At 43.1% G+C, this 21,148-nt stretch overlaps 2 protein-coding genes across 2 annotated transcripts; both read left to right on the forward strand.

Moving 5' to 3' along the window:
* Window positions 1–219: 219 nt before the first annotated feature.
* Window positions 220–9,548, forward strand: LOC306741770 (putative E3 ubiquitin-protein ligase HERC4; the record flags this gene model as incomplete). The annotated part of the gene is made up of 22 exons (XM_079224087.1): window positions 220–436; window positions 557–677; window positions 819–895; window positions 3,141–3,362; window positions 3,466–3,557; window positions 3,772–3,902; window positions 4,493–4,617; window positions 4,716–4,789; window positions 4,860–4,975; window positions 5,045–5,128; window positions 5,264–5,369; window positions 5,573–5,771; window positions 6,415–6,563; window positions 6,686–6,802; window positions 7,187–7,294; window positions 7,420–7,569; window positions 7,684–7,850; window positions 7,977–8,043; window positions 8,139–8,209; window positions 8,292–8,475; window positions 8,594–8,702; window positions 9,196–9,548. 22 exons carry the CDS (start codon window positions 220–222, stop codon window positions 9,411–9,413), a joined length of 2,904 nt encoding a protein of 967 aa, XP_079080213.1. The 3' UTR covers window positions 9,414–9,548.
* A 2,815-nt stretch (window positions 9,549–12,363) lies between these two features.
* LOC306741771 (putative E3 ubiquitin-protein ligase HERC4) lies at window positions 12,364–20,486 on the forward strand (the record flags this gene model as incomplete). The annotated part of the gene is made up of 22 exons (XM_079224088.1): window positions 12,364–12,580; window positions 12,701–12,821; window positions 12,944–13,020; window positions 13,314–13,535; window positions 13,633–13,724; window positions 13,939–14,069; window positions 14,370–14,494; window positions 14,578–14,654; window positions 14,774–14,880; window positions 14,986–15,045; window positions 15,133–15,238; window positions 15,329–15,527; window positions 16,158–16,306; window positions 16,456–16,572; window positions 17,232–17,363; window positions 17,474–17,614; window positions 17,745–17,914; window positions 18,046–18,103; window positions 18,352–18,422; window positions 18,526–18,709; window positions 18,814–18,913; window positions 19,597–20,486. The coding sequence occupies 22 exons, from the start codon at window positions 12,364–12,366 to the stop codon at window positions 19,815–19,817; spliced, it is 2,877 nt and encodes a 958-aa protein (XP_079080214.1). The 3' UTR covers window positions 19,818–20,486.
* Between the last annotated feature and the right edge of the window lie 662 nt (window positions 20,487–21,148).

The following is a 21,148-nucleotide window of genomic DNA, read 5'->3' on the forward strand; positions in this document are numbered from 1 at the left end:
ACTAACCCTGAATGAGTATCTCAGTCTTGTATTCCTGTTGACAGTGTAAATACTGTTTTCCGCTCAAGTTTCACTTTCGTTTCATCGTGGTCGTAAGTTTTGTTTTCCTCGGCTCACAGCCACCACGCATGCGCAATGATACAATCAGGTTTCGATTCTGCCAGACTGACCCGAGCCATAAAAAGCAGCTGACGGTTCTTCCGGAGACATTTAACCAAGATGTTTTCATGGGGAGAGAACTGCCAGCAGGGCTTTCGGTTGAAAGATGGCGCGGCTATCTCAACAGGCGACGGAGTTCACCTTTTAACCCTCGGCTTTGACGTCACACACCTGTCAGCGGGCCACGGCGGGCTCGCCTTCGTCAGAAGCAACGGCGATGCTGCCATCATCCGCACAAACGAGAGCAAAGATGGGGGGAGAGTCCGAGGAAAACAGAGTGAGCATCAGTCCGATGACTTCCTTCTCAGCTCTCGTTAAAATAGGTGTTCTTATTGGCAGTGGTGACCTGCAGGACAACCAGCTGCACCCCTTACTGTACACCTGCTGTTTCTTTCAGAGTTCGTGAAGTGTAAAGAGAAGATTCAGGCCGTGGCTTGTGGTGATGATGGTGCGGTCACTCTGCTTTCTAGAGGAGGAAAAGTTCTCTGTGTGGACACAACTTGCACTTACATTCCGAAGTAAGGAGATTCTCAACTCATGATGTCCTGAATTTGCAACAAAAATGTGTGAAAGGGTGCAAATTTGTCTCACAAAAGTGTGTTTGAGCTCTTTTTTTTTTTCTTCTTTTTTTTTTTTACTTCTGTCTCTTGTCCTCTCAGGCCCCTGGAAGCTTTTTCTAACATACCGGTGTCTCAGGTTGCTTGTGGGAGCCGGCACTCAGTGGCCCTCACCCAAGGTACAGTGAAGTCTATGTGACCTCCCACCAGGGGCGTTTCTAGGATTCAGAGAAAGGGGGGGCTGAGCCCCAAGGCGAGATTGGCAGCAATTTTTTGCGGTGATTTTGCTCTGTAGTTTTTCTTGCATTCAGTATATGATAACACAATATACATAATTTCAGGATCATAGTGAAATTTAACAACACAAATATGAACTTTTCTCAAATAAATTTTCCTGCTTGTAAAGGAAAGACGGATAAACTAGCTTTCATATCCGCGTCACTCCCAAATCCTAATTCTTAAAGGGAACGCACACAATGGATGGAGAATGGCCCGGACAGTGTCAACTTTTGAGTTGTTTACTTGTTTTATTTTGAGCAGAAGGGATTACGATTTTGATCAACATTTGAATCCATTTTGTTCTCTGGTATGTCACATACCAGTGATATTTTATTTTAATTTGGACACTACCACTGAGATAAAGATGAATTAGTTCAGTGTCAAATATACCATTCAATAGAGAAAAAACATGAATAACACAACAACAAAACATTTCAAGTACATCTTGATTATGGAATGATAAATATTGTATGATGGGCTGAAATGGAAGGCACCCAACGCATTCACTATAGTCAAGTCAAACTAGGATCGTAAAGTACAGAGAAAAATACTATCGAACTAGATCCAGGAAGCATTAGAGGCAGATAAAAAAATACACAAAAATAGCTAGCTTGGTGTTAACATAGCCTACTACAATATTCCATTTAATTTGCCTCAAGTAAACCTAAATTTAAGCAGGTAACAATAGTTAACAACTACAGATTGCCATATTCTCTAACTACCTGTACTTACATTCCCTCCGTGCATTACTGTGAGCTAAACTCCTTGGTATAGTTTAGTTGGAGCTAAACTCCTTGGTATAGTTTACTTGGATCTAAACTCCTTGGTATAGTTTACTTGGAGCTAAACTCCTTGGTATAGTTTAGTTGGAGCTAAACTCCTTGGTATAGTTTAGTTGGAGCTAAACTCCTTGGTATAGTTTACTTGGAGCTAAACTCCTTGGTATAGTTTAGTTGGAGCTAAACTCCTTGGTATAGTTTACTTGGATCTAAACTCCTTGGTATAGTTTAGTTGGAGCTAAACTCCTTGGTATAGTTTAGTTGGAGCTAAACTCCTTGGTATAGTTTAGTTGGAGCTAAACTCCTTGGTATAATCCTGCTATGGTTGATGAGAGGAGTTACTTGGGTAGTGAGAAAGGCAGCGCAGCAGCCTCCCCAAGGTCCTAGTGGACTAAAGTTAAGTATGATGATAGGCTATTGGGTTGTAATTTGAAGGGAGAGAAAACATTAGAGATGGGCAAACAATACCAGAGCTCCGAAGCTTGTGTCAGTCTACTGAACCGCTGTGTGTCGGCGCAAAGTGTCGGAGCTTGTATCAAATGACAACTGTCACGTGACTGGTGACGTCCGAAGCTTCGGACGTCACCAGTGCTTCACGAAGCGTTTCATCGGTTTGACGCGTTTGACAGCTTGAACGTGTTGGCACCAAACTCTGCTTCATAAGATGCCTCAGTGTCAATTAACAATGTGGGTTTGAGAGAAGAGATACCGATAATTGTGAGTTCATAAGCACGTTCCAATGCCACTTCCATGAAATCTTACCTCACTAAAATGAGCTATAAAGGACAAATACTATTTATAACTCTGTTGGCATAAAAGTTTAGCGCGATAAAAATATAAAGAAATCTACTCATTTGTAAATGTCTCCATAATATAGTGGGTTATGTATATGTAGAATAGTCTTTTTTGTTTTGTGTGGAGAGGTTCGAATCCCATCATGAACACGTCGTTTCATGTTATTGACCTGCATTTAGTTTTATTACAATGTAAAAAACAACAGAAGCAACATCGATAATGGTTGTTTATAACTTCAAATCCGTGAATGAACACGCAGCTTTCATTGACTTTTACTGCAAAGATGTGAGATTGAAACATTGAGGTGTTCTAGTGCTTTGGTCACACTGTTAAAGGGCTGCTTTGACTCCAGTCGGCCACCAGATGTCGGTGTTTTTCTTCAAAGTGAAGCCCCAAAGCTTCGAATCATTTTCGGTACAAATAGGAAGAAAGCCTCAATGCTTCACAAGGTTTCATCCGCCCATCCCTAGAAAACATACAAACCAGAACGCACGAACATATGTAGCATGTTAGAGTTATAAATAACTTGTCCATGTGAGAAATAATGAACATCTGTTGCATTTCTCCACAGGAGGTCAGGTGTACACATGGGGTCAGAACTCCAGGGGCCAGCTGGGTCTGGGGAGGAGCGAGCCCGGCTCCCACTCGCCCCAACACCTCCGCTCTCTGTCAGCGCTCCCCCTGGTCCAGGTGGCTGCTGGGGGAGAGCAGAGCTTCGCCCTCTCCGTCTCCGGAGGCGTGTTTGGCTGGGGCGGAAACGACCACGGGCAGCTCGGGCTGGGAGACACGACAGGTACAAAAATATATATATATTTTAAAGCAATCATTATATCTAATACTCATTCAAAAAGAAGTCTTATATGTAAACCTGAATGTAATTTTTTTGTCCCTAATAGACAGACCGACACCAACTCCTGTTTGTTGCCTGAACACGAAGAAAACTATTTACATTTCCTGTGGAAAGGACCACACTGCCATTTTGACAAAGGTTAGATAAAATAAAACAAGCTGTGTAACACTCGTGTTGGAAACAGTTCTACAAATGACACTGAAATAATAGAACGTGTTTTAAAAGATCTCTGGCAACATTCTTTTACCTGCCTCACCAATGCAGCACTAACTTCCTAGATCCCACAGAAATGTAAATATGTAACAATAAACCATGTTTGTGAATTTCTGGTTCTGTCTGGTTGCTTCCTCAGAATGGGGCAGTGTTCACATTCGGCTCTGGTCAATATGGACAGCTCGGGCACAACTCATTCGCCGATGAACTACGACCTCGGCTTGTTGTGGAGCTCTGGGGGGCAAAGGTCACCAAGATCGCATGTGGACGGTACGTTACATCACCTTATATAATGCAATTATTCTGAGGATTTCCCTTCATTAAAGATTACAATTCTAAACTCTCAGGCAGTTATTGTGAGCACTTCCAGCACGCTTTGATTATTTTTGGCATCTTTCAATTGTGACAGGTTTTGCTTAGAAATGCCAAAAGTTAAAGGTCAAAAAAAAAAAAAAAAAGTTAAAGGCGTGAAGCTACTTACATGTATTAATTACTTTGTATTACTGATTTGCGAACGGATTGTGACAAATCTTAAAAAACAGAGACCTTGCCCGCCCCTCTCGGTTGCCTATAACAGCATGTGGACCCATTTCAATGGAAAGGACTGGGAACGATTTTTGCCATGAAAATCTACGAGATGTGACGCAACAGCAGTTCAGTCAATGGCCACGTTGTCATTAATAACAAGGATTTTCTGAAAATTCCACGTAGTAGCTTGAAACATTTTAAATAAAGATATTTTCACTGTTGCGTTTGAGAACGTTCTCAAATGTTTCTAATGTCTGAAGTAGAGGCTTGGAGGCTGTAAAACTCCTGAAAAGGCATCTCTGTTGACATTAAAATGCTGTTATCTCCATCAGGCATCACACATTGGCGCTGACGGACTCGAACAGGGTCTACTCCTTCGGGTGTGGAGAGCAGGGGCAGCTGGGACACGGAGAGGAGAGTCATCCTTCTGTGCCGCTACCCGTTCAACTGCCACAGGGTGACCACATTTCTGAAATAATTGGACGATGTAATGTGAATGCGAAGATTGGTGTCACGGAGGGAATTAAACGTTCATAATTATTTTGTTCATTTCAGACACGGCTGACGCTGGAATTAGAAACATCTTCGCTGGAGGAAATTGTTCGTTTGCGACGTGCGCGTCCACTAAGGTACCGACACAAACCCGTACAGCACAGAGCGTGACGGTGGAACATCGACTCAACCCTGTTTATTTCGCAGGACGTCCGCCAGGCGAACGCCGGTGGTGTCAACGACAGAGCGCTGCATCGCCTCGATGACACGATGGACAAATGGACAACCGAATGCGATTTGAAGTCCTGGAAAAAGATAAAAAAGTAAGCAAATTGCACCGGCAATTTATTTTCCAATATTTGTCGAAGCGGCCCGTTTTCTCAGTGCAACAGACTGAAAATGTTAAATGTTCTCATGGAAATCCGCAGGACCTTTTCCTCTGCATCCGGTGTGAATGCAAGCTTCCTTGAGCAAAGGTAAGCGCAGCATCCCTGTGCATGAACACAGGCATGACATTTCAGCAAGTCCTAATATTGGTTGATGGCCAAACACCACTGTGCCTGAGGAGCTGGTCTTAATGTGAGCTCAGCCTTCTTTCTTTGTGTTTTCAGCAAAGACAAACATTTCCAGACTTCGCCAAAGTACTCGGGCTTGAACTTGTCAGTCGCACGACTGGCCTTCGAGAAACTGGTGAAGAGGGACGATGTTTTCGCCGAGGTATGAAACTAAAGTGTGTGTAATGTGCATGAAGGGTTTCAATGTTATCTACTTTGAGTATCCAGCATGTGCTGCTGTTACTCTATAATTACCCACAAAACATGTTCATAATATGGCTGCGAACTTGTCTGAGGCGTTTAAATAAAAAATAAAAAAGACCAAATCACGTTGTTTCTCCCTCGCTGTCCTTTTCAAACCACCAGGTGGAGGCTGCTGTGCTGCACCTGCTTCCTTCCCTTGATAAGAAGCCGTTGGGAGTGGAGGGGTTGAGGATCTACCTGCTTCTCAATGAGCTCCTGCATGTGATCCAGAGGCACGGACGCCTTCGAGCGAGCACAACCCTCGCTGAGGCGGTCGCCGCCGCCGTCGTGAACTTGTCTGTTGACAGTCTCCGGGTCATAGGTACTGTCAGCAAAATGTTGTTAAAATCCATGAAAATGTCCATGAAATTTGTTCTGATTGGAAGTCCGCCATTCCCGTGCTGGGTTCAGACCACCCACCTGAGTCTAGAGGCCGAGCAGGAGATGTCACTCTCTTGATTTATTCCCTCAGTTGTTCCCTCAACTCATTGTAAACATGAGTTTATGTTCTCAATCTCTGGTTTCAAGTCTTCTTCAATACATAATTATGTTCATTTAGTAAATGATGGTCCAATTAGAGCAAAATAGACCATGAAGCCGGGGAGGCTGTAGGGCGAATGCTAAAATGAACACAGTAAACCTGTGTTCATTTTAGCATTTGTTCAGCGTTCGGTTGCACTTCACTCCCCCCTCTCGTTTCACTTCTGGTTACAAAAAGCCAAGATGGCGACGGACAAAAAAGCCTCCCCATAACTTTACATCTAATATAAAAGGCTAACGTACGTTCTGTTTGTTCTACTGATGAGAGTGGGAAAAAAAACGAAAGCCTGTTAATTCCGCCTGAATACATGTATTGTGTGTCATTCATAAAGTAGTTGACATGTGTATATGTTTTCTTAACACACGCATTGAACAAAGTTGTGATCTATCAAGCGTATGCTCACTGGTGTGAATGTCTTCCTCAGGGGACTGGTGGTCCTCTCTGCCGGCCTCCACCATGGTGGAGCACGTTGAGGTGTGGAAGCGGGCCGTCTCAGGGATCCTGTCCTCTCAGCGGGTTCCTCACGACTCTGGAGTCAGAAAGCTGCTGCTCGTCCTCCAGTATATGTACAACGTTAGTATCATTTATCGGCTGCGTTTCCTATTAACGTCACAGCATAATCCTACTCACATTTACACCAAAATACAGCTTTTTAACTTGATAAATTTATCCTCTAATAAACACTTTTTTTAAAGGCCAACAGCAGGACTGCAGAACCCCAAAGGATGCCGGAAACCGACTTCTGTTGTTTGATTGACAAAAACTTTCTCAATGAGGATCTGCAGCTTTGGCGTTTACGGTCCCAACGAAAGGTAAAAATAACACACGGTGAAATAGTTTAAATAGTAAAGCCATGATGCTGTCCCTCCGGTCTCCCTTTGTGTCACTGTTCAGACACCGTCTATTCAGAAAAAATACTTATTTTTTCCAGTATATGCATGCTGAGCCGCTTATCCTGTGTAGCTTTCCAATTCTGATGGATCTGGAGTCAAAGAAATTTGTTTTGGACCAGAATACTGCGTACACCATGGTAACTAAAACCTAAAACATGCCTCATGAGAACTATCTTTTACACTCAATACCATCAGGGTCAATAAATCTGTTTCAAATGGTATAGTGATCTATGAGAAATAACACCTTGAACTGTATTCCAGAAGGAAGCAATGTGCTGGGAATTGCAATGCATTTTCTCGCAGCCTCATCCGCTGTATTTTATTCTGGACCTGAGCCGAGCATCGGTTTTGGACGACACCTTTGAACAACTTGATTCTGCTGATCACGAGGACTACAAGTTACCACTTGCGGTAAACATGTAGTTTTGATCTGATGGCCAAAAGTCACACTTTAAATCTTGCATTGTTGTAGAGGTACTCTTGTATAAGATACTGTACCAGGAGGAAAACTTAGTTTGTGCCATTTTGTCCTCCAGGTTTATTTTGATGAAAACTTCACAAACCCCGATGATGCTAATCTCTACACAAAAGACTTTTTTCACGAAGTGTTTCACGAGATGATGTCACCTGAAACTGGGATGTTCATGTTCAACGACTCCGAAACACTGGCATGGTTCCCTTCCACAGTAGGACTTTAAATCATCATACAGAAAAAAAAACATTCAATTCAGATCTTAAATTGAAATCATCCTTTTTTTCTTTTTTTTTCTGAGATAAGTTTTGTCTTCCATCAACCCCAGGCCACAGAGGACGACCAGAGATACTTCCAGTTTGGGGTTCTGTGCGGCTTGACTTTGTACAACCAGCACATCATACACTTACCCTTCCCGCTGGCTCTGTTCAAGAAGCTGCTCGGTGTAAAGCCCTCCCTGGGGGACATGATCGAATTCAGCCCATGCGTTGGACAGTAAGAGGAAATAAATGTATATTTAAATCACAAAGATTTGGTTTCAGGTTCAACTTTCTGGTCAAAACCAACTATAAACAGCCTCTTTGATATCATATGAATTATTCCTTTTTATTTTGCTTTAAGGAGTCTGCTGAATATCCTGGAAAACTACGAAGATGATGTCATAAACAACCTCTACATGGATTTTGTAGTATGTGTTTTACAGATAGTCAGTTTCTGAAATCTGTCATAATTTCTCAAAGCAGTGATATCACTGTCTTCTCCTTTCTTATAACTGATCAACAGATCAACTGGGATGGCACAGAGGTTGACCTTGATCCGAAAAGTCCCGAAAAGCCTCTGACGGGGGGAAATAAGTAAGGACCATGCATCTTAGTGACTTTTTTGTGACTTTTTTGAGACACTTCTGTTGACATGAAACTTGAATCTGCTAAACAGGAAGGAGTTTGTGGATGCCTTTGTGAATCATGCCTTCAACACATCAGTGGAGGACATGTTTCAGGAGTTCAAGCAAGGCTTCTTCCAGGTGTGTGACCAGGATTTGGTGAAGCTGTTCCGACCAAAAGAGCTGCAGGAAGTGCTGGTAGGCGGAGACTTCCATGACTGGGCAAAGCTGAAGCAGGTACAGTCTAAAACAGAGTTTATTTATTGCATCCTGATCCCTGCATTGCGCTTGATTTGAATACTTCAAATGATCTTTAACAGAAGTAATTGTAACAAGTCTGTTTCCCTGTAATCAGAACACAGTTTATGAGGGGGTGTACAGCACCACACCACCACACCTCACCATACAGATGTTCTGGGAGGTTTTTGATGAACTAACTGAGGATCAAAAGAAAGCTTTTCTTTGTAAGTATTTCACCTGATTTTTACTGTTGTGTTTTTTTTCGTATGCATTTTTCTTAGTTTACAGACTTATTTTACGCTCAACCATGTTGTTTTCCTAAACCTAACCGAAGTGGCTTTGTTGCCATTTTGGTAGTTTTGTTTCCTGAACATAACCGCATTTCCCAGTGAAGAAAAGCCTAAGCGTAATAATAACCTCTAAATGTTCAATTAATACATCTACCCGTGAGATTGGGTTGGTTCTGTACACTCGGTATCTGGTAAGTCTTTTGTTGGAAAATGCCTTTGGGCAGTAGGTGATGTTTCACCAGAAACTTTTGGTTCAATAAAGGAGTCAATAAACCAACTGTTCTAGTTAGCGTGAGCAGCGATAACATTATGTTTCACTCAACCGTCTGATTTCAGGGATGGGCAGTGCAAAGCCTAACACTTAGGATGTCACAAAAATAAATGAAAAGGTAAGAAACTCCCTGATGACCACTTTCCCCTCCACTAGGGTTTGTCACTGGCTTTGAACGGGTGCCCATTCTTGGCATGGAAAAGATCAAGATGAAAGTCAGAGTTAAAAGAGTTCAGGACCTCTCCTATGACCAGTACTACCCTGAGACGCATACATGTGACTCAACGCTGGAGCTGCCCTTATACTCAACCAAGGAGATCATGAAAACCAAGCTTACAGAGGCCCTGAGCAACAATAGAAGAACCTACAAGTGATGGAGGGACCTCGCTGTGACTGTATCTGCACTGAACAGAGGACTTCACTTTGTAATAGAGCACTTTGTGAATGGCTGAACAAGGAGCCGCCTTTCGAGCTACATCTAATGTAACTGTGTGTTAGCAAACGTAAAGAGTTTAATATTCTTCATAATGAACCTGTGTGGTGGATGTACATACAAAAATGCATGGCTCATATTGCAAACATGGGTATAGACCGGGTATGGGCAAACTGCGGCATTTGAATCCGGCCCAGCCTAACCACGCCTCCCCACCAGAACCGCATTCATTTTGCCTTTTTCCTGCAATACCAGTGTTTCAGTTGATCCCACTCCCCACGTGATGCACTGGCAAAACAAGGGTGACCAACAACACTGTCCCCACTGAAATGAAATGATAGTTTTCTTTACTTTTTAGTTAATAGCTTTTACTTGTAATTTATATTAGTTTACACACTCTCCATCCATCTGATCGAATTTTTAGACTCATTGTGGCCCCTGAACCAAAAGGTTTGCCCACCCCTGGTATAGAGTGTATATGTATAAACTGTATTTTGCAGGGCAATTTCAAGTGATTTTAAGTGTTGCATCTCAGGTACTAAAAAATGTGATAGTTTGTTATTTTGGGGCCAAGTTGCACAAAAAGTATTCCATACAAAATAAATATATACAGCAAAGTAGACTTTAACGTTAGAAACAGTTTGTTCCATGTAACGTTATTCTTGTTGGTGCATTAAAAATGAAATGGGTTTAATTCAACTGCAGCATGTCTTGCATTACTCCAGACACTCACACTTTGAGCACCACAGCCCACTGGTGCACATTGATAACAAAGATAGAAAAGCAACACATTTTCACCAACACACAGCGACTTGAAGCGCTGTCCTCGTTCTTATTGTTGCAATTAGTCAACTGGGTTAATATAAGTTAAAGGGAAATAAAACAATTTTTTTTGTTATTTATAAAAAGTAAGAAATACCGTCTCTTTTATGATAGGGTGAAAATACACCAGCTGTTTGTATACTGCTCAGTGGGTTATTAGCTTGGATACATGGCAGTATTTGTATTATTTTTTGGGAAAATACTAAAACGTGTAATTTACCATAGCCAATGTCAATTTGAACTGAGAATTGGATGTAATATTATTTAATTATTTAATGATATAACCCTCAGACCCGCATATTGAAGCAAGCATCACCGAAGCTTGAAAACATTTGGCGTTCTAACAATCTCTAGAGGAATCCCGGTTAGTTTGGTGGGATAGTCTGAGAACATAAGGCCCGTAATGCCAGAGGAGCCTATTACTCATCATTGATAGAGAAAAACAAGAACAACCCATGGTTTCTCTTTAGCACTGTGACCAGGCTGGCTGGGAGTCACAGCTCTGTGGATCTGTGTATTCCTATAGACCTCAGTAGTAATGACTTCTTGAACTTCTTCAATGATAAGATTCTGGCTATAAGAGGCAGGACCGGTGATCCTGCTAAATGGAAAAACTCCGCCACCTGCTGTTGTAAATGTGTACCTGAGCTGAATAGTAGACGACCGGGCTCTAACGCCGTGACAAGAACGAGAGGGTGCAGGAGACAGACAGACGGGCAAGGGAACCGTCACACCTCCCTCCATAAGAGCTGGGTCCTGACAGGAATCTGAGCATCAAGAATGATGCAAGTGAAACCAAAGCAGGACAACATTCTCTAAATCACAGAATTCAATGTACTTTACCAAATGTCCCGTCTCCATCCAAAGAAAAATGTGTAACCTTCCAACAAGTGACCTTCTCCATGTCACCATCCGGCTCAAAGTCTGCAACATGGATGAACAGCCGGTCTCAGTCCATCTAGGCATCGTTAGGCCCATTTTAGGCCTAATCTCCCCCTCTCCTCCTCCAATTGTCTGCTGGGGGACAACTTATACACTGAGCTTCTCTTTCCTCTTTTCTATCTCCTTCTGGATGAATTCATGGTTTCCATGGATCGTGGCTGTCTGGAGCCGGTCCTGCCTCCTGCCTCCTACCTCCTGCCTCCTACCTCCTGCCTCCTGCCTACTGCCTCCTGCCTCCTACCTCCTGCCATGGCCCTGCTGATGCCCCTCCTCTCTACCTCCTTCTGCTGACATGGATCGTGGTTATCTGGAACGTGGTCCACGCCTACTACTCATTACATGAATAATTTAATATTCATGTGATGTGCTGTAACTCTGTTACGTTGTTCATTCTGTACACATGACAGCTATTGCTTCTGTCTTTACGAGGAGAGGGATCCTCCTCTGTTGCTTTCCCTCAGGTTTCTTCCTTTTTTCCCTGTGAAAGGGTTTTTACTATTTTTTGGGGGAGTTCTTCCTGATCCGATGTGAGGTCCTGGGACAGAGATGCTATGTGTACAGACTGTAAAGCCCTCCGAGGCAAATTTGTAATTTTGGGCTATATAAAACACACTGAATTGAATTGAAATATGAAATACCAATGTTTCTTTTGTCAGTATCTAAAGAAGCAGCTTGTCAGGTGAACAGAAACCCTCTTTTCTGAACGGGGTATTTGTTTGAGCTGAGCTGATTATTTTGCATAGAAGAAGGGAATGGACATAAGGAGGAGCTTTTTATTATTATTATTGGTGTAGCCTAAGTAATGTTGAGTATGTGCGCGTGTCATTGAACTAACCCTGAGTTGAATATCTCAGTCGTCCAGTATTCCTGTTCACTGTGTAAATACTGTTTTCCGCTCCAGTTTCACTTTCGTTGTTCTTCTCCCCTCAGTAGTCAGAAAGCTCCTCCTGCCTCTGACTCACTCGCGTGTCACTTTCGTTTCATCGTTGTCATAAGTTTTGTTTTCCTCGGCTCACAGCCACCACGCATGCGCAATGATACAATCAGGTTTCTCAGGTTTCGATTCTGCCAGACTGAGCCGAGCCATAAAAAGCAGCTGACGGTTCTTCCGGAGACATTTAACCAAGATGTTTTCATGGGGAGAGAACTGCCAGCAGGGCTTTCGGTTGAAAGATGGCGCGGCTATCTCAACAGGCGACGGAGTTCACCTTTTAACCCTCGGCTCTGACGTCACACACCTGTCAGCGGGCCACGGCGGGCTCGCCTTCGTCAGAAGCAACGGCGATGCTGCCATCATCCGCACAAACGAGAGCAAAGATGGGGGGAGAGTCCGAGGAAAACAGAGTGAGCATCAGTCCGATGACTTCCTTCTCAGGTCTCGTTAAAATAGGTGTTCTTATTGGCAGTGGTGACCTGCAGGACAACCAGCTGCACCCCTTACTGTACACCTGCTGTTTCTTTCAGAGTTGGTGAAGTGTAAAGAGAAGATTCAGGCCGTGGCTTGTGGTGATGATGGTGCGGTCACTCTGCTTTCTAGAGGAGGAAAAGTTCTCTGTGTGGACACAACTTGCACTTACATTCCGAAGTAAGGAGAAACTCACCTCATGATGTCCTGAATTTGCAACAAAAATGTGTGAAAGGGTGCAAATTTGTCTCACTTTTTTATTTTATTTTATTTTTTTTTACTTCTGTCTCTTTTCCTCTCAGGCCCCTGGCAGCTTTGTGCAACATACCGGTGTCTCAGGTTGCTTGTGGGAGCCGGCACTCAGTGGCCCTCACCCAAGGTACAGTGAAGTCTATGTGACCTCCCACTAAAGTAGAAGCTTAGAAAGCTCAGATAGTCGTGGAAACTCTTCCTAGGCTCTAAAACAGTTCATCACTGCTTTAACGTTAGTATCCTGTCATCCTGTATCCTTGACTTTCTGTAAAACAACACCTCAGCCAGCGTTGAGACAAGATTTTATTAGTTGACTCATAGTCCATTAGTGGCTGATATCAAGGCATAGTATAAGATAATAATGATTATAATAATAACATATGTTTATATTGCGCTACAAATGATTGCATTTCTCCACAGGAGGTCAGGTGTACACATGGGGTCAGAACTCCAGGGGCCAGCTGGGTCTGGGGAGGAGCGAGCCCGGCTCCCACTCGCCCCAACACCTCCGCTCTCTGTCAGCGCTCCCCCTGGTCCAGGTGGCTGCTGGGGGAGAGCAGAGCTTCGCCCTCTCCGTCTCCGGAGGCGTGTTCGGCTGGGGCGGAAACGACCGCGGGCAGCTCGGGCTGGGAGACACGACAGGTATAAAAATATATATATTTAAAGCAATCATTATATCTAATGCTCATAAAAAAAAGTGTTATATGTAAACCTGAATGTGATTTTCTGTCCCTAATAGACAGACCGACACCAACTCCTGTTTGTTGCCTGAACACGAAGAAAACAATTTACATTTCCTGTGGAAAGGACCACACTGCCATTTTGACAAAGGTTAGATAAAATAAAACAAGCTGTGTAACACTCGTGTTGGAAACAGTTCTACAAATGACACTGAAATAATAGAACGTGTTTTAAAAGATCTCTGGCAACATTCTTTTACCTGCCTCACCAATGCAGCACTAACTTCCTAGATCCCACAGAAATGTAAATATGTAACAATAAACCATGTTTGTGAATTTCTGGTTCTGTCTGGTTGCTTCCTCAGAATGGGGCAGTGTTCACATTCGGCTCTGGTCAATATGGACAGCTCGGGCACAACTCATTCGCCGATGAACTACGACCTCGGCTTGTTGTGGAGCTCTGGGGGGCAAAGGTCACCAAGATCGCATGTGGACGGTACGTTACATCACCTTTTATAATGCAATTATTCTGAGGATTTCCCTTTATCAAACATTACAATTCTAAACTCTCAGACAGTTATTGTGAGCACTTCCAGCACGCTTTGATTATTTTTGGCATCTTCCAATTGTGACAGTTTTTGCTTAGAAATGCCAAAAGTTAAAAGTCACGGCGTGAAGCTACTTACATGTATTAATCACTTTGTATTGCTTTGTATGTCTGAAGCGGAGGCTTGGAGGCTTTAAAACTCCTGAAAAGGCATCTCTGTTGACATTAAAATGCTGTTATCTCCATCAGGCATCACACATTGGCGCTGACGGACTCGAACAGGGTCTACTCCTTCGGGTGTGGAGAGCAGGGGCAGCTGGGACACGGAGAGGAGAGTCATCCGTCCGTGCCGCTACCCGTTCAACTGCCACAGGGTGACCACATTTCTGAAATACCTAAATTGATTCCATTTTCATTTCAGAGACAGAGATAACTTTTATTTCTAATATCATTCCAGACGCCAGTAATGGTCTTAAAGTTAGAAACATCTACGCGGGAGGAAACTGTTCGTTTGCAACGTGCATGCCCGTTCAGGTACGAATACATGCAGTACACAATTGTGGGAGGTGTATTAATACCTTAACCCCAATCGTGCATACGTGTGAAGACATTTTTACACACCAAACATGAGCTCTTCCTTGTGTCTTTCACAGGAAGCGCATGAGGAGTCCAACACTGCCGCCGTCATCAACGTAACGCGCGATGTGATCAACAAATGGGTCTCTGAATGCGATGCAAAGTCGTGGAAAAAGATCAAACGGTAAACAGGTGCAGTAGCAGTTATCGCAAACAGCTGGTTGGCCTGTTAAATCTATTAACACCCTATTCTCAGTGTCATTGACTAACCACATGAAAAACCTCGCAGGGAAATCCACAGGACGTTCTCCTTGGCTTCCTGCGTGAATCAGATCTTCCTCGACCAAAGGTAAGCGGCCTCCGCGGTCGCTCTCCACGTCCCTCGCATCGGTTGCAATGGCGTCACATTCACACTCTTGTTTTTTCACCTCCATAGCAAAGACAAACATTTCCAGACCTCGTCAAAGTACTCCGGCCTGGACTTGTCACCTGCGCGACATGCTTTCAAGAAACTGGCGAAGAAGGATCATGTTTTGGCGCAGGCAAGCGACCGGCGTTTGCACGCTCACGTTTACTTTCCAAACCCTCTCGGTAACGCTCTGCTCAGCTGCTGCGCTTTATGCTCCCGACAGGTCGAGGCCGCTGTCCTGGACCTGCTTCCCTCTCTGGATGAGATGCCAGTGGGAGTGGAGGGGCTGAGGGTCTTCCTGCTTCTCAATGAGCTCCTGCATGTGACCCAGAGACGCGGCCTGCGGTCAACGAGCACAACGCTCGCCAAGGCGGTCGCCGCCGCCGTGCAGAGGCTCTGTGCCGAAAGCCTCCAGGTCTTAGGTACGATGAGAGAAAGCTGTTTGAGAGCTTGAGCTTCGTTTAACGTTATGTATAGGACCAGGGGACGGTGTGCTCATCAGCCCAACTATAGCAATAACTAGGGCAGAGAAATGTGCACATTTAAATGACTGTAAAACTATGGAGTCTGAGGATGCTATTGTTTAATATAACTATACAAAACAAAACAATAAAACACCTCAGCACAGCTGCATTTTTCAGTTTCATGAGATGCTTTAAGTTGTGTCCTTGTATGCAGTCTGGAGTGTGGCATTGTAATAATTATAGACCTTCTCAAATTATAATTTATGAACACAATGATTTATTTAAAATAGGAACGTGTTTCGGTAAATGTGCATTCAAAATAAATTCATCATTCATTTGATTGAATTATTGTTATTAGTGTTAAAATGCTGTTTAATGCTTTTGAATGCCCCACAGAAATTGTAAGGCAGGGCATTAGTTGTAGAGACATGTTAGTAAGTGGGATAAATTAAAGTTCAAATTAATAACAAATGCTCTTGTAACTTATCTTTTAAACTTAGAGGAGTGGCGTCTAATAATGATCATGAACTATTCTGGCGGCACCTGCTCAGCTGTTAAAATGCTCACTGGCGTGAATGTGTTCCTCAGGGGACTGGTGGTCCTCTCTGCCGGCCTCCACCATGGAGGAGCACCTTGAGGTGTGGAAGCGGGCCGTCTCAGGGATCCTGTCCTCTCAGCCTGTTCCTCACGACTCTGGACTCATAAACATGCTGCTCGTCCTCCAGTATATGTACAACGTTAGTATCCGTCATCTTGTTTTTTTTCCTCCCTGTGAATTTCAAACCACACAGAAACCACCTTACTCAGCTTTTTCTTTTTCTAAAAAGCTTTTCACCGCCCACCTAATCCCTCACTCATACCTAAAATAATTTCTGTTTTTTAAAAGGCCAACCTCAGGATTGCAGGAGGTCAGGGGATCCTGGAAGAAGCTTTTGGTCTGGAGATTAGCCCAATGTTTTTAGCCCAGGAGGTGCAGATTTGGTCTTCGCCATCCAATATCAAGGTAAAAAACTGTTAATGAAATAGAGCATTTCTGTGGTCATCAAGTTTACATTTTCGTAAATAAATTGCTTATCTGCTCTTTTCCGGATTTGGATTATCAGTCGCTGGTCCTTTTTAACTTCCCATTTGTGATGGATCTGAAATCGAAGAAAATGGCTTTTGAAATCTACACCTCATACACAAAGGTAACTTGAGCCTGTTGGCCAACTAAACCATACAAACAATACAACAAGGGCCATCGGTAAATCAATCATGTATTATCCATTGTTACGGTGGAGTTTGTTTTAAAGTTAGCAAGTAGGTGTCCTATCAAGTTTCACAAAGAGGCAACCAGTTAAGAGCATGTAGGAATGATAGGGAATCTAATAACAAGCGTCTTTCAGCTCTTTGTTTTGGTTTGACGGCCCATTGTTTTACCAGTTTGGTTCAAGTATTGACATGTTCACCAGGTGGACAGAAACACAACTTAGAGGCGACTGTTTGCTATGTTACTTTATAAGGTAGTATGTCCCTGTTGTTTTTTACAGCTTGTTGCGTTGCCACCAAGTGGCCAAAAACTATTAGGCCGCTTTGACAATAAAATGCATTACAGTACATCCAATAAAAAATGTTAAGATAGGAACATTATTTAAGAAAATGTCATTTTGAACTGTATTATAGAGCCATATGTCAGGGATGATGTGGCCTTCAGTTCAATATTTTGAACTGAAGCTGAAGCGAGCGTCACTTTTGGAAGGCACCTTCAAACAACTGGCTGCTGCTCAGCCCAGTGACTTCAAGAAGCATCTCGTGGTAAATATTCAGTTTTGACTTGATGGTTAAAGCACAGGCAAATCATTTATACTTATTCTGTATCCTATATCATTGAATCTCATACTATAATATTTGTATTTACCTCTCAGGTCTATTTTGACGAGGACCCAAAGGTCATGCACGTCTACGCAAAGGACCTTTTTCACCACTTGTTCCGTGAAATGGTGTCAACTGTGTCCAGGATGTTCATGTTCAACGACTCCGAAACGCTGGCATGGTTCCCCTCCACGGTAAGACTTCAAATCCTCGTGCGGGAACCATCGAACCCATAGGCTCAGGGTTCCCTTCACTTGATGGATTTCCTGCTAATATGGAACAATGGAACAATATGCAATAGTTATTTGGTTGTTTCTCATACAGACGACAGAGGAGGACCAGACACACTTCTTCCTGCTTGGGGTTCTGTGTGGACTGGCCTTGTACAACTCCAACATCATACACTTCCCCTTCCCGCTGGCTCTGTTCAAGAAGCTGCTCGGTGTAGAGCCGACGCTGGACGATTTAAAGGAATTCAGCCCGTCTGATGGAAAGTCAGTATTCATCTCAATTTAGTAATACAGATTGTGTTGTGTTAAATTGATGCCTGGATATTGTGATTTCAGTAGGCGATTCAGTATTTCTTTGGATATAACTTTTTAGTTTTTGCTTGTTTTTTTTTAAGGAGACTGCAGTGTATCTTGGACGGTGAAGAGAAGGACCTAAAAGACCAAGACTTTGAGGTTGGTGTTTTGGCCGAGCAGGCCTTCCATTCACTCACAAAGACCACGCGAATAGCAATATGGGTTTCAAATGGGGAGGGATGTGGGAACTCTGTCAAAGAGGAAGTGAACGGCTCTGCTGTGCTTCACACGGGAAATACGCTGTGTTCAGGGCGTGGTCCTTGTTCCCGAACTAAGTTTTTTAAAACGCCTTTTTTATCTTTCTTTCTGCAATACCACTAACCTCCACTTTCATAATTGGTTGACAGATTAACTGGGGTGGGACAGATGTTGAACTTGACCCCCAAAATCCAAAAAAGCCGCTGACAGTTGAAAATAAGTAAGACTTTAAAAATTTCAAATCCAAGTGTGTGTGTGTGTGAGACCTGTACCCAGATCAGAGATGATGTTTGTTGAATTTAAACGTCAATCTGTCCCAACAGGAAGGAGTTTGTGGAAGCCTACGTGAGCCACGCCTTCACCGCGTCGGTGGAGGGCGTGTTCACGGAGTTCAAGCGAGGCTTCTTCCAGGTGTGTGACCAGGCACTGGTGAAGCTGTTTCAGCCGGAGCAGCTGCGGGGAGTGCTGGTGGGCCAAGACGTCTACAAATGGCCCCAACTGAAAGAGGTGAAAAGCGCACTGTCCCAAACACGAGCTCCGCCTGTTCTAAATCGCCACATGCTTGTTTTAAACCGCGCCAAACCATTTTTTTTCATCATTATTTCAATTAGAACACAGTGTGGGAACCTCAATTTGACAACAACGCCAAGCAGATGTTTTGGGATGTTTTTTTCGACGAATTGACTGAAGACCAGAAGAAAGATTTCTTTTGTAAGTACTGAATCAAAACATCAAACATGTGAGCCGTTGAAACCTATGTGTGGTCTTTTCACAAACAACATCACGGTTAACTGTAGTGGAGGCAGGGTTAGGTCCTGCAAGGCAGCAAGGTCGCACATGAACGGTAGGGGGCGGAGTCAGTGGTGACGGGCTTCATTTACACATCGTCTACATGGCGTCGCTTTAAAAATTTTTTTTTGACATTTCGTTTCGAGTGTGGCCATGTTTATCGTTTACATCGTGCAAATCCAGAAGTGCTATACGCCGTGAGTTCTCTGGTGTTCCCTCTGGTGGAACGCACGGATAAAAAACAAACCAGATCTCCGGCTTTGAGGAGATTGAAGGACAGATTTGATAGTAATATGAATGACGGCTCTGTTCCCAGCGTGAGTCATTATTGACAAAAACTTGTGCACCCTAAATGCAATGCAGCCATTATTAACATCATTGGTTACCTGTGCTTGAACAGTCAAGACGGTTATTTAAAAAAAAAAGTGAGTCAAGATCTAAATCTAGTTTGAGATCATTATTATTGATTATCATCCATGCATTCAAGTAAATAAATAAAGGAAGGGACAGCTATAGCGGCTGCAGATGATGCTGATGTGCAAAGATGGTAACAGACAAAGAGTGACTTGAAGTTCCTCCTTCCCTCCGCGGGTGTTGTTCTGCAGTGTTCGTGACTGGATACAGGAGGGTTCCTATTCTTGGCATGGACCAGGTCCGGATGAACGTTCAAGTCATGCAAGTCCAGAATGGTCTGCCCCACGATCAGCACTTGCCCGGGTCTCTGACGTGCTACTCCATCCTGTACCTGCCCTTCTACTCGTCCAAGGAGATCCTGCGGGACAGGCTGACGGCGGCCCTGATAAAGGAGAGAGGGTTCTCGTTGTGACGGTGGATCCACAGCTGCAGGACAGGAGTGCTGTTTCTGTGCTGGGTGTGGGTGGTTTGGGATTTTCATGTGCTACCTCAGGATAAAAAAGCACATACCGTGACACTGTCAGAGTGTACTTTAAAAGGGACGACAAAGGAGCAGCCATTCCTCCCTAGAAGCACGACGGTGTGCATCAGCAGAGCAGAAGGTGCTTTGAGAGTAACATGCAATACTGTATCTGATGATTTGGGCTTTTTATGATTATATCATCTGTTTTACATCTTCTCAGGAAGTCTTAATTTATTTGTGATATTTCTTTGCTCAGACCAATTGTCAATACATGAAATAGTGTTTTGCCACTTTATTAGGTTGCACTGTACTTCCTCTAATGCATTCCAATATAACACTTAAAAATGCATCTTGTTTTGGCTGATGATGTGCTAAAATGTGTTATTTAAGCTGTATGGTAATTTGTGATTATGTTTAATTGCATTAACGGGGGTTGGAGAAAATATTGTCATTACAGTAGAATAAGCAAACAGCTGTGTGTAAGTTAGTTGACTTTTTAGATAATTTTTAACCATGTAATTCCTGCCAATGTGTTGTTTTGTGATTACTTTTTAAATGTATTCTATTTTGTTTGTAGCTCGTACCATGTTATCATCATCATGGTCTAACACTCAACAACTTAAATACCTTTGTCACTTGAAAAAAAACCTTGAAGTTTGAGTAAAGTTGAACAATAAAAGATATATATTCCTTCTGTTTGTAATTTGTGAAAAAAAAGTTGCTTTCCCCCTGAGGTGCACTGAAGATTTGACACAAGTGATGCCAGTTGAATAAACTGTCTGAAAAGAGAGTTAAACCCAACAGCAGGTAGAGATTGCAACGAGAGAAAGAAAGAAAAGTACCACAAGGTGGCGCCATCATTCTGCAGGTTGGAGGAAACAAAGAGCAGCTGGGATGAGATCATCCAGCAGACTCCTGACTCAACAGTGCAGACTTTTCAATATGACAACAAGGCTTGAACTTTAAAACCTACAGATGACGACAACATATGAAATGCAGTCATTCCAAGAATGTGATTGTCAGTGGGGGGTGCTGCTACATGTGGCTTCAGATACAATACATGGATGTGATACACACGAAAAGAACGCATTACATTTATGCCACATGATGATGTCAGTAGTAAATCTACTATTTCAAAGAGTCCTATTTAACACACTGTAGCTCCCTATGGAGATAGTAAAATAATGCTATGTGCATTTTCCTCAAGACACCACATCTGAAGGACAACAAAGGGCATAATTCATTATAATAATAATAATAATTTAAATATATATAAAATA

Source organism: Taurulus bubalis (assembly GCF_910589615.1).
Source record: "Taurulus bubalis genome assembly, chromosome: 9".
Lineage (NCBI taxonomy): Eukaryota > Metazoa > Chordata > Actinopteri > Perciformes > Cottidae > Taurulus > Taurulus bubalis.